The sequence below is a fragment of the Anolis sagrei genome, chromosome 7 (genome assembly GCF_037176765.1).
Source record: "Anolis sagrei isolate rAnoSag1 chromosome 7, rAnoSag1.mat, whole genome shotgun sequence".
Taxonomy (NCBI): Eukaryota; Metazoa; Chordata; class Lepidosauria; order Squamata; family Dactyloidae; genus Anolis; species Anolis sagrei.
The window spans coordinates 42,755,597-42,771,182 of NC_090027.1; the positions used below are offsets into that span (position 1 = coordinate 42,755,597).

General features: G+C 45.1%; 1 protein-coding gene across 1 annotated transcript; it reads left to right on the forward strand.

Moving 5' to 3' along the window:
- The first annotated feature begins 4,810 nt into the window (after positions 1–4,810).
- On the forward strand, positions 4,811–10,194 carry LOC132782697 (nicotinamide N-methyltransferase-like). The gene is made up of 3 exons (XM_060787580.2): positions 4,811–5,028; positions 7,200–7,407; positions 8,407–10,194. Exons 1-3 carry the CDS (start codon positions 4,872–4,874, stop codon positions 8,837–8,839), a joined length of 798 nt encoding a protein of 265 aa, XP_060643563.2. The 5' UTR covers positions 4,811–4,871; the 3' UTR covers positions 8,840–10,194.
- The last annotated feature ends 5,392 nt before the right edge of the window (positions 10,195–15,586 follow it).

Genomic DNA, 15,586 nt, shown 5'->3' on the forward strand with positions numbered 1-15,586 from the left:
GACAGGCCGAGGCTTCAAAGTCAAGGGGCGTTTCAAAGAATAGCTTCTTTGGTTTAAGAGGCCTCCTGCCGGGTGCCTCTTTAGATCAAGCAACGTTTGGGACTGTGGCTGTGCCTTGGCAGAATTCCTGTGTTCCATGGCCAGTAATCCCAGAGGCTTCTAGTTTCCAAGTTCATGGTTAGTAAAAGGCTAACAGACTCCTGGTTATTGTTTTGTGGCTTTTGAAGTTTTGCTCAAGTTCAGAGATACTACTGACTGCTGTGTTTTTCTGTGGCTTTTTGACTCTGCATTTACCTTTCTTTTGTAACCAATTTTTCATCAATAAACAAGGATTGCTTTTCCTACAGTCCAGTGTGGTGGATTTAATCTTATGGTCTCGTTTCTTGAACTGGGATGCAATACTATGTATGTATATATAATTTTAAAACTTTCCAAAAAAGAAGCAAATATCAGGTATTACCATGTCTATGAGTTGGTAAATCAAGTCAAGGTTTTAATCTGCATTTTAATGAGGCCTCCCTGGTGCTGAAGCCTATTTCTAGGTAACTCCAGAACCTTGGAGAGCTCCATTAAAACTATCCAAAACCTGGAAGGGATTCACTGACCATCGATATGGGAGTCAATAGTAACAATTGTTTTTTGGAGGCAACAATTTTTAGAAAATACCAATGGCTATGTTGTCTTGGGGGTTCTGGGAATTGTAACACTTAGAAAAGTAACCATTTTCCAAAACCATATCAAGGGGGACACGAAAACAGATTTCAGGTCATGGAATATATGTTTGTGTGTGTTGTCATCTCTCTCTCACTCACTCTCGTATCTATCTATCTATTAGGCTTGGGCGATTTCGTTCGTTAATTTCGTAATTCGTTATTAATTCATATTTAAATTAGCTTACGATCCAATATTGAGCCATGCAGGACTACTGTGAGGAGTAATTAAAAATTGAAACAATTTTTTCAATTTATTTTGTATTGTTTCGTAATTGTTTCAAGATTGTTTCGAAATTGTTTCAAAATTGTTTCGTAATTATTTATGTATGTCTGGGGCAAGTTTTATAGTTGTTGTTTGTTTTATCAGTGATAAAAAAATAAATTATCACACCAACAGTCAACAACAGAGGGAGAGGGAAGCTTCAGAAGTTCCCCCTGTCCCATTTGGAGGGTTTTTTAGCATATTGCGCAATCGCGTCCGCCATTAACGAATCGATTCGTAATTTTACAAAATTTCATATATTTCGAACATTTTTAAAGGAAAATTTCAGAATTCTTTAAAAAAACGAAATGCAAGGGCCCCCTAAAAACGAAACGGGTTTAGAACCAAATTTTTCCGTGGTTACCCAAGCCTACTATCTATCTTCTGTTAGCTCTTGCAAGCATGTAATGTTAAAGATGCCTTCTTGGTCTTTTGGAAAATACACACATTCAATAGATTTGGGGGCATCATTTGTGATTTGCAAAAAGAGCAAATATTTGAATTAAAAGCAATTTTGCAAAAAAAAAAGTCATTGTGGGAAATGAACTGTGATTAGATGTGACTTAGGAATGGGAATAATGTGTGGAAATATTCAAAGAAAGCTTTCAAAGGTGTTTCTCAGCTGCTGAGACGCCCAATAAGATGAGCCCAGAGGTGAATACAATATTCGTTGCTCAGGGCTCATACCCCGCAAAATTCTCAGGGACTTGCTTTGCCTTGAAAACAATTTTTTTTCTCTGCAAGGACATGATACTGATATTTAGCCAGAAAAAAAGGTAAAGGTTATACCCTGATATGAAGTCCAGTCGTGTCCGACTCTGGGGTGTGGTGCTCATCTCCATTTCTAAGTAGAAGAGCCGGTGTTGTTCGTAGACACTTCCAAGGTCATGTGGCCATTGGCATGACTGCATGGAGTGCCGTTTCCTTCCCACCGGAGCGGTACCTATTGATCTACTCACATTTGCATGTTTCCGAACTGCTAGGTTGGCAGAAATTTATCCAGAAAGGAAATGCTATTTTCTGTGCAAAACAAACACATGTGGATTATGTGCAGAATAAGTCTTGAATCGTGAAGAATCCCCAAAAACTACAGTTTTCAAAAACTGTATTGTCAAAGGCTTTCATGACCAATATCACTCGATTGTTGTAGGGTTTTTTGGGCTATCTGGCCATGTTTCAGAAGCATTCTCTCCTGATGTTTCTCCTGCATCTGTGGCAGGCATCCTCAAAGATCATGAGGTCTTTCAAAAACTTTCTCACAGCAATGAGAAAATATATAGACTCCGAGAGCTGGAAGAGACTCTGTGCCATGCAAGAAATTACAATGAGAGCACTCCTGAAAGATGGCCAATCATTCACTACTTCCATCAAGAAGGAAATTAGGTAACTCACAAACTTTGGAGTAAGAATTATGAGCTGAAATCTTTTTCTGGCAGGGAACAAAGGGCAGTCCCAAACAATGACTATCCAGTCAGCCTGCTATCAAGACCAGGGAAGATCATTCAGGAAGCAGTCTGCAATCACTTAGAAAGGATTGCTTTGATCACTAAAAGTCAACATAGGTGTCTCAAAAACAAAGTCATGCCAGACTAATCTTATCTCTGGATGGGGCATATCTTGATATTAGCAAGGCCTTCAACAAGGTCCCCAATGACCTTCTTGCAAGCAAACTACTCCAATGTTGGCAATAGTAATTAGGTGGATCTGGAATAGGTTAAGCGACCAAAAGCAAAGGGTGGTTCTCTCCAAGGGTTCCACTTCAACCTGGAAAGAAGTGACAAGTGGAGTGCCATGAAGAGGATTCATCCTGAGCCCAGTTTTGTTCAATCATCATCATCATCATCATCACTGCTCAAGCAGGGAGCTTTGAGATGGTAGAACAGAAGCTCTCCAAAGCTCTAGGTGCTCTTACTGCCTACTACAGGGAAAACCAGCTGATCCCCAACCCATCTAAAACACAGACATGTGCCTTTCACCTTAAGAACAGACAAGCATCCCGAGCTCTGAGGACTATTACCTGGGTAGGAAGGAATCCCACTGGAGCATTGCAGCACACCCAAATACCTGGGAGTCACCCTGAACCATGCTCTGACCTACGAGAAGCACTGCCTGAACATCAAGCAAAAAGTGGGCGCTAGAAACAATATCATACGGAAGCTGACTGGCACAACCTGGGGATCACAACCAGACACAGTGAAGACATCTGCCCTTGCGCTATGCTACTCTGCTGCTGAGTATGCATGCCCAGTGTGAAACACATCTCACCACGCTAAAACAGTGGGTGTGGCTCTTAATGAGACATTATCACGGGGTGCATGCGCCCTACACCACTGGAGAAATTACACTGCTTAGCCGGTATTGCAGCACCTGACATCCACTGGGAAGTAGCAGCCAATAGTGAAAGAACCAAGGCAGAGACATCTCCAGCTCATCCCCTGTTTGGGTATCAGCCAGCACGTCAATGACTTAAATCAAGAAATAGTTTTCTAAGATCTACAGAGACACTTGCTGGAACACCCCAGCAAGTGAGAGTCCAAAAGTGGCAGGCTCAAACCCAGAACCTGATACCAAATGGGAGACTCCCCCCTGGGCAGACAGTAAACTGGGAGACTTGGAAGGCGCTGAACAGACTGAGCTCTGGCACCACGAGATGCAAATCTAACCTGAAGAAATGGGGCCACAAAGTGGAGTCCACGACATGCGAGTGTGGAGAAGAGCAAACCACTGACCACCTGCTGCAATGCAGCCTGAGCCCTGCCACATGCACAATGGAGGACCTTCTTGCAGCAACACCAGAGGCTCTCCAAGGGGCCAGAGACTGGTCAAAGGGCATTTAATCAACTACCAAGCTTGCAAATTCTGTGTTTTGTCTGTCTGTTTGTTTGTTTGTTTGTTAAAAATGAAATACAACTGTTTGGTTGCTGATGACATGATAAATAAATAAATAAATAAATAAATCATCATCTTTATTTGTACCCTGCCACCATCTCCCCAATGGGGACTCGAGGCGGCTCACATGAGGCAAAGCCCGACAACATAATAGTAAAGGTAAAGGTAGTCCCCTGACATTAAGTCCAGTCATGTTTGACTCTGGGGTGTGGTGCTCATCTCCATTTCTAAGCCGAAGAGCCGGCGTTGTCCGTAGACACTTCCAAGGTCATGTGGCCGGCATGACTGCATGGAGTGCCGTTACCTTCCCACCGAAGCGGTACCTATTGATCTACTCACATTTGCATGTTTTCGAACTGCTAGGTTAGCAGAAGCTAGGGCTGACAGCGGAAGCTCACGCCACTCCCCGGAATCAAACCTGCGACCTTTCGATCAACAAGCTCAGCAGTTCAGTGCTTTAACCCACTGCACCACCGGGGGCTCCGCATAATACAACATAATACAGTGAATGAAAACAAAACACAAACAACAGCATAATAAATTACATAAAATATAAACCACGAGAATACAGCAAACTATATGAAATTACAATAGAATCATTCATAACACAGAACAACATCTTTATCAATGACCTGGATGAAGTTTTAGAGCGGGTGCTAGTAAGTAAGTAAATAAGTTATCCGGCTTGCAGATGACACCAAATTGGAGGTGAGAGCTAAAACACCGGAGGTCAGAATCAGAATTCTAAGTGACCTTAATTGATGACAGAGCTGAGCCATTCTGTGACATTGCAACATCCCACCCCAGAGTCTTGGGAGTGGGATCACATTCCTGACTCCTTGTTTGAGGGAATGCAGCTCCGGGTGGTTTTCCAGAGCTGGAGGAACACAGTTCCCATTTAGATACCGGCCCCTCCTCTTGGATCATGTGCCTGAATCCAGTGGCTGTGAACCAAGAGGCTACAGGAGCAGAAGGGCATTGGAGTATATTGTGGGCTCAGAGGCATCATGGCAGGAGAATTCACAGGGAAAGAAGTTTACGAGCAGAAATTCTGCCCCAAAAATTATTTAAACATGTATTTCTCTTTTGAATCTGGTGACTCTCTGAATTGCGGAACTGCATTCGCTATCATTCTGGACAAGCTCCACAAGGTATTCATGAAAGGTGAGTCTGGCTGGACTGTCTCCCTGTTGTTTGCAACAGATTGGATTTCATACCAATGCAGGTATCTCCGTTCAGGGAGGGATGAAGTGGGGACAGGAGGCCAAGGGATGGAAATGTGGGGCCAGCCTAGAAAAGGGGATCTACCAGCCTAGAAAAGTGGCTTCAAAGAGGGAGAGATATTGACAAGCTGGAATGTGTCCAGAGAAAGAGGGTGACCAAAATAATCAAGTGTCTGGAGAACTAGCCCTATGAGGAACGGCTTAAGGAGCTGGGCATGTTTAGCCCGAAGAAGAGAAGGATGAGAGGAGATATGATAGCCATGGATAAATATGTGAGAGGAAGCCACAGGGAGGAGGAGGGAGAAAGTTTGTGTTCTGCTTCCCTGGAGACTAGGACACAATGGAGCAATAGCTTCAAACTACAAGAAAGGCGATTCCATCTGAACATGAGGAAGAACTGCCTGATTGTGAGAACCATTCAGCAGTGGAACTCTCTGCCCCAGAGTGTGGTGGAGGCTCTTTCTTTGGAAGCTTTTAAACAGGCTGGATGGCCATCTGTCAGGGGTGATTTGTATGCAATATTCCTGCTTCTTGGCAGAATGGGGTTGGACTGGATGATGGCCCAGGAGGTCTCTTTCAACTCTTTGATTCTAGGATTCATCTGTTCCATCAGAAGGCTCTAGCATTGGATTGTGGCTTATGCAAAGTGCAGTGGATAATGATACCCCCCCCCCCTTTTAGGTTGTATTGAAATACTTTTAATGTAAGGTCCTTTGGGAAGAGAAAAAGCAGTGCCTAAATAAACCTAAACATCAATTGGCAGCAACAACAACAATGGTGTCACACAAACACAGGAGGGTTGTTAGGTCAGGGGCGGTTCCTCCATTACGCGAAGTAAGCGGTCACAGAACACTTTTTTTTTGCCAGGGGTGCAGAGGCGCCTCTGTAAATGCCCCTCGACCGTTACTTGAGGAGTGCCCCCTCAGCTCACAACAGCCCTAGCAGTCCGGGGGGAGCCTCGGCTTTCTTGCCTCGCTGCCGGGCAATCCTCTTCACAAAGGGGCCGGGCCCTTGAGTCCTGCCTAGCCCCTCTCGTTCCTGCTCCACCTGACCACCGGGTGCGCGAGCAGAGCCGGCTCTCAATTGTTCTCTGCGTTCGATCCCTTCCCCATGACCGGATCCCATGACCGGCTCCACCCGCCTCCTCTCCTCTCCCCAATCCGCGGGTGAGCCAAAGGGCGGAGCCGCCACGCCTGGCCCGCTTTGGGTCCGGAGGCGTGCCTGAAGACCCCAGTGTGCGCACCAAAAGTCGCCTCTTCTCCTGATTTTCTCTTCAGCCATTGGGACAAAGAGAGAGAGAGGGGGGGGGAGAGAGAGCCCCTCCGGCTGGATGTATCTCCCACCTCCACTCCCTCCTTTGTTTTTGCGCCTACCTTCAGGAAAGGTGGGCATTTCCACCTCTCTCTCTCTCTCTCTCTCTCTCTCTCTCTCTTGGTCCCAATGGCTGAGGAGAAAGTCAGGAGAAGAGGTGACTTTTGGTGCACACGCCGGGGTCTTCAGGCACGCCTCTGGACCCAAAGCGGGCCAGGCAAGGGAGCAAGTGCGGCAAGTGTAGTTACTGGGATGTATAGTTCACCTATAATCAAAGAGCATTCTGAACTCCACCAATGATGGAATTGAACCAAATATGGCACACAGAACTCCCACGACAAACAGAAAATATATATCAATGATTGGTGGGGGGGGGGGTGCCAAAATACTGTTTGCTTACCATTGAAAATTACCTAGGGCTGCCTCTGTGTGCCTTCAAGTTGTTTCTGATGTATAGTGACCCTCGGTGGCCCCTATCCTGAGGGTTTCTGGGGCTGAGAGTCTGTAACTCACCCAAGGTCACCCTGGTTTTCAAGTATTAAACTTAAGATACAAACTATTAAATGACACTGGCATCCAACTCATGATCCCTGTGCAAACGAAATGGGAGGGGGGAGTTATAGTGATTCCACAGGTGAAAGTGGAACATTAACATCCCCCAAATAGAACCCATCCTTCCGATGGAATGGGCAGGCAGTCCCATCATCCCCATCAGCATGGGAAATCAGCAAGGATGTGGATATAGAATAAAGCATCCAGGATCAAGAGAAAGGGCAATTTCATGGTTCCTTTGAAACACAGATGGCATCCGAGGAGACACCTTGATTGATATTGGCAGCGGTCCCTCCATCCACCATCTCCTCTCCGCCTGTGAGTCCTTCAAAGAGATCATCGTCAGTGATTTCCTTGAGCAGAACCGAGAGGAGATGAAGAAGTGGCTGAAAAAAGATCCGGAAACTTTCGACTGGGCTCCGGTGTTGAAATATGTTTGCCAGCTGGAGGGAGACAGGTATGGAGAGATGGAGGTGGCATCTGATGCTTGTTGTGTATTGTTTTAGCTTAGAGTTTGTGGTCCTCAAAAGATTAATGTATCATTGTTTGGCACACAGGTCCAGTCTTAATTCGACACCCAAACTTCCCCAAAGTTTGCCATGGTCTTATTTATATATTTATTTATTTAAAACTTTTGTATGCCTGTCTTCTCTACCTTCACAGAGGGACTCAGACCGGCTAACAGCAAGGGTTCAATGCTAACAATACAATCTAAAACATCGTACATAAACAATACATTAAAATACGTACAGACTAAAATACATAAAATGCCAGTTCATCAAGATAAAATCCTGTCCAACTCAGTCTGCATATGTGGTCAATAACTTTAGGCAATTGCCAGTCTCCGCCATTATAAACTGGGCCGGAACCATATAAGGTTTTGTAGGTTAAAACCAGCACTTTGAATAGTGCTCAGAAGCTAATTGAGGAGTTATACGCTCCCTGTACCCCGCTCCTGTTAATAGCCTGGCTGCCAAACTTTGGACTAGTTGCAGCTTCTGGGCAGTCTTCATAGGCAACCCCACGTAGAGAGTGTTGCAGTAGTCTATACAGGATGTAACCCATATCTTCTTCAGAGACTGAGGGGGTAAGACTGGCCCAAGGTCCACAAACTGGCAACTGTGACCAAGTTGAACTCTCGACTCCTAGAGACTGAGAAGAACACTCAAATCTATACATCATATTGGCTTGAGTTCATTATGCTCCCTTCACTCCCTTCAAAAAGCAATGAATTCCTTTAGCTTTAGCTGCTTCCAGTTTATGAAAAAACAGAACAAATTTTGCAGCATTCTTGACCTTTGTTGCCTCTCTCCTCAAAATTATGTCTCAGGTGCAAGTTCATTATGTTTACCTCCCTCCTGATATTGCAAATAACTTTGCATCTACTCATGAATTAATTGCAAACTTAAAAGATTCCTACTTGATTGCAACAATCTCCCTCTTTCATTCCCTGCAGGGAGAAGTGGGTGGAAAAGGAGGAGAAGCTCAGGAAGGCCATCAAGCAAGTCCTGAAATGTGACGTGACTTTGGCCAACCCTTTTGACCCGGTGGAGGTCCATCCGGCTGACGGTGTCCTCTCCACTTACTGCATAGAAGCAGCTTGTAAAGATCTCGACACTTACCGTTCAGCCATGAAGAATGTGGGCTCCTTGGTCAAACCTGGGGGACACCTCATCTTGGCCGTAGCTCTTGAAGAAACCTTCTACATGGTGGGACCACACAAGTTCTCCTCCCTTTACCTGACACCAGAAGTGATTAGAGATGTTCTGAAAGGGGCTGGCTTTGATATTGTGTCCTCTGAGGTCCACCTGCATGGTATTATGTTGCCTATCTCAGATGTCAAAGGCACATTGTTCCTAGTGGCCCAGAAGCCCCATGAGACCCAGTGAGTTAGTGAAAAAGGAAAGCAGCTGACCAAATGTAAGCCATAAGTCAGTGGTTCTCAACCTGTGGATCCCCAGATGTTTTGGCCTTCAACTCCCAGAAATCCTAACAGCTGGGAAAATTGCTGGGATCTCTGGGAGTTGTAGGCCAAAACACCTGGGAACACACAGATTGAGAACCACTGCCATAAGTGAAGCCCGTTCTTCAGGTCTGTGTCAGAAGCAAAAATCAGGTGATAAAGAAAACAAAATGAATACCTTTGACAACCTTAGACAGATGGTTATGAATAGGATGGTAACCAGGGGAAAATGATTAAATATTCAAACATACTGAGGTATAAATATGTTGTTGTTGTTCATTCGTTCAGTCATCTCTGACTCTTTGTGACCTCACGGACCAGCCCACGCCAGAGCTCCCTGTCGGCCGTCACCACCCCCAGCTCCCTCAAGGTCAGTCCAGTCACTTCAAGGATGCCATCCATCTTGCCCTTGGTCGGCCCCTCTTCCTTTTGCCTTCCACTTTCCCCAGCATCATTCCCTTCTCTAGGCTTTGCTGTCTCCTCAGGATGTGGCCAAAGGACTTCAACTTTGTCTCTAGTCTCCTTCCCTCCAATGAGCAGTCGGGCTTTCTTTCCTGGAGGATGGACTGGTTGGATCTTCTCGCAGTCCAAGGCACTCTCAGAACTTTCCTCCAACACTATAGTTCAAAAGCATCAAATATATTCAATAGTATTCCTGTATCGTTGTATTATGTACTGAGAAGTCAAGAGTAGAGATTCTTAGAAGGGAATGGGAAGGTGATGGGATGGGATGGGATGGGATGGGATGGGGGGAAAATACTTGTATTTTGATTGTTGAATTTTGAAGATTGAATGTTGCTATGTATGTATATATAATTTTAAAACTTTCCAAAAAAAGAAGCAAATATCAGGTATTACCAAGGAGGCTTAGGTCTCCCATGTCTGTGAGTTGGTGAATCAAGTCAAGGTTTTAATCTGCATTTTAATGAGGCCTCCCTGGTGCTGAAGCTCATTCCTAAGTAACCCCAGAACCTTGGAGAGCTCCATTAAAACTATCCAAAACCTGGAAGGGATTCACTGACCACCATTACGGGAGTCGATACTACCAATTGTTTTTTGGAGATGACAATTTTTAGAAAACACCAATGGCTATGTTGACTTGGGGGTTCTGGGAATTGTAACACTTAGAAAAGTAACCATTTTCCAAAACCATATCAAGGGGGACAGGAAAACAGATTTCAGGTTAAGGAATATGTGTCTGTGTGTGTTGGCATCTATCTATTGATCTCTCTATCTTCAGTTAGCTCTTGCAAGCATGTAATGTTAAAGATGCCTTCTTGGTCTTTTCAAAAATACACACATTCTATACATTTGGGCACATCATTTGTGATCTGTCAAAAGAGCAAATATTTGAATTAAAAGCAATTTTGCAGAAATATTTATTGTGGGAAATGAACTGTGACTGGATGTGACTTAAGAATGGGAAGAATATGTGGACATATTCAAAGAAGGCTTTCAAAAGTTTTTCTCAGCTGCTGAGAAGCTTGATAAGAAGAACCCAAAGTTGAATACAATATTCAGGACTCATATCACGCAAAATTCTCATAGGCTTGTTTTGCTCTGAAAACAACATATTTTTTTCTCTGCAGAGGCATGATACTAATATTTACTCAGGAAATGCTATATTCTGTGCAAAACAATGCTGTGATCATTAAAAATCAACATAGATTTCTAAATAATAATAATAATAATAATAATAATAATAATAATGTATTGTCGAAGGCTTTCATGGCTGGAATCACTAGGTTCTTGTGGGTTTTTTCAGGCTATAGAGCCATGTTCTAGAGGCATTTCTCCTGACGTTTCGCCTGCACCTATGGCAAGCATCCTCAGAGGTAGTGAGGTCTGTAGGAAATAGGACAATGGGTTGATCTCTCTGTGGGATGGCTGGGGTGGGGCAAGGAGCTCTTCCCTCCTGGAGTTAGGTGTAAATGTTTAGCTGATCACCTTCATTAGCATTAGAAGGCCTGCCTGAGCCTGGGAAGCCATTGAAATCCACAAGCATGTGGACAATTTCAACAGAAAGGAAGAGACCATGAAAATGAACAAAATCTGGCTACCAGTATTAAAAAACTCTAAAATTACAACAGCAAAACAGCAGAGAGGAAACAACCAGGCACATCTTAACACCTCCCAGCAAGAGATTTTCCCAGGCTCAGGCAAGCCTTCAAATGCTAATGAAGGTGATCAGCTGAAACATCCACACCTAACTGCAGCAGGGAAGAGCTCCTTGCCCCACCCCAGCCATTCCACAGATATATAAACCCATTGTCCTAATTCCAACAGACCTCACTACCTCTGAGGATGCTTGCCATAGATGCAGGAGAAACGTCAGGAGAAATGCCTCTAGAACATGGCCCTATAGCCCAAAAAACCCCACAAGAACCTAATAATAATAATTTTTATTTATACCCCGCCACCATCTCCACAAAGGGGACTCGGGGTGGCTTACATGAGGCCAAGCCCATTATACAATTACAATAAAATGAAGAAATAAATAAGAGGTCATGGCAGACTAATTGGGAGGAAGAGCCAATACTCCAGAGGACAGGATCCAAATTCAAAATGACCTTAATAGATTACAGAGCTGGGCCATTCTGTGGCATTGCGACATCCAGCCCTGGAGTCTTGGAAGTGGGATCACATTCCTCACTCCTTGCTTGAGGGAATTGAACTCCGGGAGGTTTTCCAGAGCTGGAGGAATAATTATGTGAACAACTCCACAGTTTTCAGAAACTTTATCATAGTAATGGATTCCTCACTAAGCCATTAAAAAGCATTGCATGACCTTGGGTGAACCACAAACCCTTGGCCCCATGAAACCCCATAGTTGGGTCACTTAGGTTCACCATAGGTCAAAAACAACTTCATGGCAATAAACAACAACTTGGGATTTAAGCTCCATGGCATGCATTCTGGTGCTCTCCCCTGACCTTGTTTGGTAATAAAAAGTGGGCACTCTTTGGTGCATCCCTCAACCCACCATTGCTGCTGTTGCTGCCAAATTAGGGAGATGTTTCCATCGTTTGCAGAATCCACAATCTGAACATTGTGGATTTGTAAGGAGAGCTGTTCAGCAGAGGAACTCTCTCTCTGCTCCAAAAGTGTGATGTTGGCCCCTTCTTTGGAGGCTTTTAAGCAGAGGCTGGAGGACCATCTGTCAGTGGTGCTTTGAATGTGATTTTCCTGTTTCCTGGCAGAATGGAGTTGGACTGGATGGCCCATGAGGTCTCCTCCAACTCTAGGATTCTATGATAAAAAGTGGGCACTCTTTGGTGCATCCCTCAACCCACCATTGCTGCTGTTGCTGCCAAATTAGGGAGGTGTATCCATCGTTTGCAAAATCCACAATCTGAACATTGTGGATTTGTAAGGAGAGCTGTTCAGCTGTTCTCTCTGCTCCAAAGTGTGGTGTTGGCTCCTTCTTTGGAGGCTTTTAAGCAGAGGCTGGAGGACCATCTGTCAGTGGTGCTTTGAATGTGATTTTCCTGCTTCTTGGCAGAATGGGGTTGGACTGGATGGCCCATGAGGTCTCTTTCAACTCTACGATTCTATGATGATGGATCCCACAGCTTCTGATGGATGCGGTGGCTCTCCTCCCTTGAAGCTCACTTTGGCAGAGTCCATTTTCCAGGCCTGTCCCACATTTCCACCCCTTGGGCCCTTGACATTCATTTTGCAATTCCTCCTACTTCGATCCCACCCCAGGACGGGGAAGGAAGCATTCCCGGCATTGGCATAAAATCCGATCAGTTCCAAACAAAACCCTGCACCAAAGTTGGGAGTGAGGCCGTTGACCAATACTCACCATGGCCAAATGCCTTTTGGAGCTTGTCCAGGATGATAACAAGCCCCACCTGCAGCCAAGAAAAGCTTAAGATGCGGGAGGGCATTTTGAATTATCCCATGAAGGAGGCAGACTTGGTTTGGGCTAGCTAGTTTTCCCAGTCCTGTTCAACATCTTTATTAATGATTTAGATGAAGGGTTAGAAGGCAGGATCATCAAGTTTGCAGACGACACCAAATTGGGAGGGAGAGCCAAGACGCCAGAAGACAGGAGCAGGATTCAAAAACTATCTTGACAGATTAGAGAGAGGATGGGCCAAAACTCACAAAATGAAGTTCAACAGTGACAAATGCAAGATACTCCACTTTGGCAGAAAAAACGAAATGCAAAGATACAGAATGGGGGTGCCTGGCTTGAGAGCAGGACATGTGAAAAAGATCTTGGAGTCCTCGTGGACAACAAGTTAAACATGAGCCAACAATGTGATCTGGTGGCAAAAAAAGCCAATGGGATTTTGGCCTGCATCAAAAGGAGCATAGTATCTAGATCTAGGGAAGTCATGCTCCCCATGCTCTATTCTGCTTTGGTTGAACCACACCTGGAATATTGTGTCCATTTCTGGGCACCACAATTCAAGAGAGATATTGAGAAGCTGGAATGTGTCCAGAGGAGAGCGACTAAAATGATAAAGGGTCTGGAGAACAAGCCCTATGAGGAGCGGCTTAAGAAACTGGGCATGTTTAGCCTAAAGAAGAGAAGGCTGAGAGGAGATATGATAGCCATGAATAAATATGTGAGAGGAAGCCACAGGGAGGAGGGAGCAAGCTTGTTTTCTGCTTCCCTGGAGACTAGGACGCGGAACAATGGCTTCAAACTACAAGAGAGGAGATTCCATCTGAACATGAGGAAGAACTTCCTGACTGTGAGAGCCGTTCAGCAGTGGAACTCTCTGCCCCGGAGTGTGGTGGAGGCTCCTTCTTGGAAGCTTTGAAACAGAGGCTGGATGGCCATCTGTCAGGGGTGATTTGAATGCAATATTCCTGCTTCTTGGCAGGGGGTTGGACTGGATGGCCCAGGAGGTCTCTTCCAACTCTTTGATTCTATGATTCTATGAAGGGGCAGAGCAGCAAGTTGGGTGAGGCTGCTCTGTTCCTCTCTTTCAGTTTCCCTTTGACGGTGTGACCCACCCTCCCTCCCTCCCTCCCTAAGAGCCGTCGCAAACTCTGTTCCTGCGAGAGAAAACCTTGCTAGCATGTCCCTGACGTCACGAGACTCCGCCTCTCTCCCCGCCCCTTTCTCTGCCCCTTTCTCCATGCGAGCGTGGTTTTTCCTTTGCTAGGGCAGCATTGCCCGCATTTTCTCTCAGTTGGCTGAATTTAACTGAGAGAAAATGCGGGCAATGCTGCCCTAGCAAAGGAAAAACCACGCTCGCAAAGAGAAAGGGGCGGAGAAAGGGGCGGGGAGAGAGGCGCAGGCTCATGACGTCAGGGACTTGCTAGCAAGGATTTCTCCAGCAGAAACCTAGTTTGCGACGGGCCTAATGACAGTGTGAGTATAGACTGGCCGCACATGGGCCGGGTAGGAATTTTTTCCCCCCAAGTTTGCATTGGGGTTTTTTTCACCTACCCCATACTGTTTCAGATGGGTGTGGTAATTGGCTTTGAGGTGGTGTCATTTAAATAGGTTTCCCTGAGTATTAATAAGTTTCCAAGGCATGTTAAAGGCTAAATTGTTATGATAGGCACCGTGGCACCCCTGCCTTAGGGGGTGAAGAGTGGACTCCCACAAAAGTCCCCATAAGTTTTCATAAAATGGGAGCTCCCCTTGGGGCTGGATGGAGGGTTCTCACTCTTGAAAAACTCTGAGGTTTGGGAGGGAGTGCCCACATGATGGCCTTCCAACTATGATCGGCCGAGAGGTGCAGACAAAGAATTTTGCTTGGCCCTCCTCGGGATCCTTGGTGCACACTTGTCCTTGGAGGTGGTCAGAGGGAGTGACACCTGGCCCAGAGACTGGGCTCACTTGGTGGTCATTCAGCCAGGATTTCTATTTTGCATTTTTACAGATTTTCCCTCTACAGCTTATTACAAGTTCTTTCAATAAAAAGGTCAGAAAATAGCCCTTTAGATCCATTTTCTTGTGTCTGACTCTTTATTTCATGGTGGGGATTCAAATGCAGTACCACAGTTCAGGAACTTGCCAGACTTGAAAGACAAATATATCTTTAAATCGTTTTTTGGACCGAAGCTTTGCTCGTAAACCTCTTTCTCCTTCCACGGTACCTCTGAGCCCAAATGTACCCAAATGTTCTTTTGCTCTGTTAGTTTCTCTGTTCTCTACCTCCCTCTTTGCAATTCCCTGAATTCAGGAACATGATCCCAGAGGAGGGGCCATTATGTCACAGTAAAATGCATCCCTCTCCATCTGGGAAATGTAGCTGTGTTCCCACAAACAAACAACATTTCAGGACATTGTAAGTTGCCCAACCGAAATCAAGAACACAAAGATCTTCTGGGCACAGCCTGGTCCAAAGGTGAGGCATAATGTTCAAGTGAGCAACCTTCGAGGTACATCTTCAAAGTAGGGTGTGTTTGTTATTGTTCTGAGAAGTCCTCCCATTGGCACACAATGTCCCCCATGATTGTTCAACTCAACAAGAGTTTCCTTCTTGGAAAAGGGAATACATTTATGGGTTTTGTGGGATAATTGATCAGATCTCCAGGCTCTTGGGAGGACCATCCTTATGTAACCCTCACATGAAATAAGGTTACATAAGAACTCTCCTCCCCAGATATTGTGAAACAAAGCATATGGCAGCCAAAGCCATAAAATTATGAAACCGTATAAAAGGATGAACCCACTAAAGTGGCAAACTATGAGCCAAAG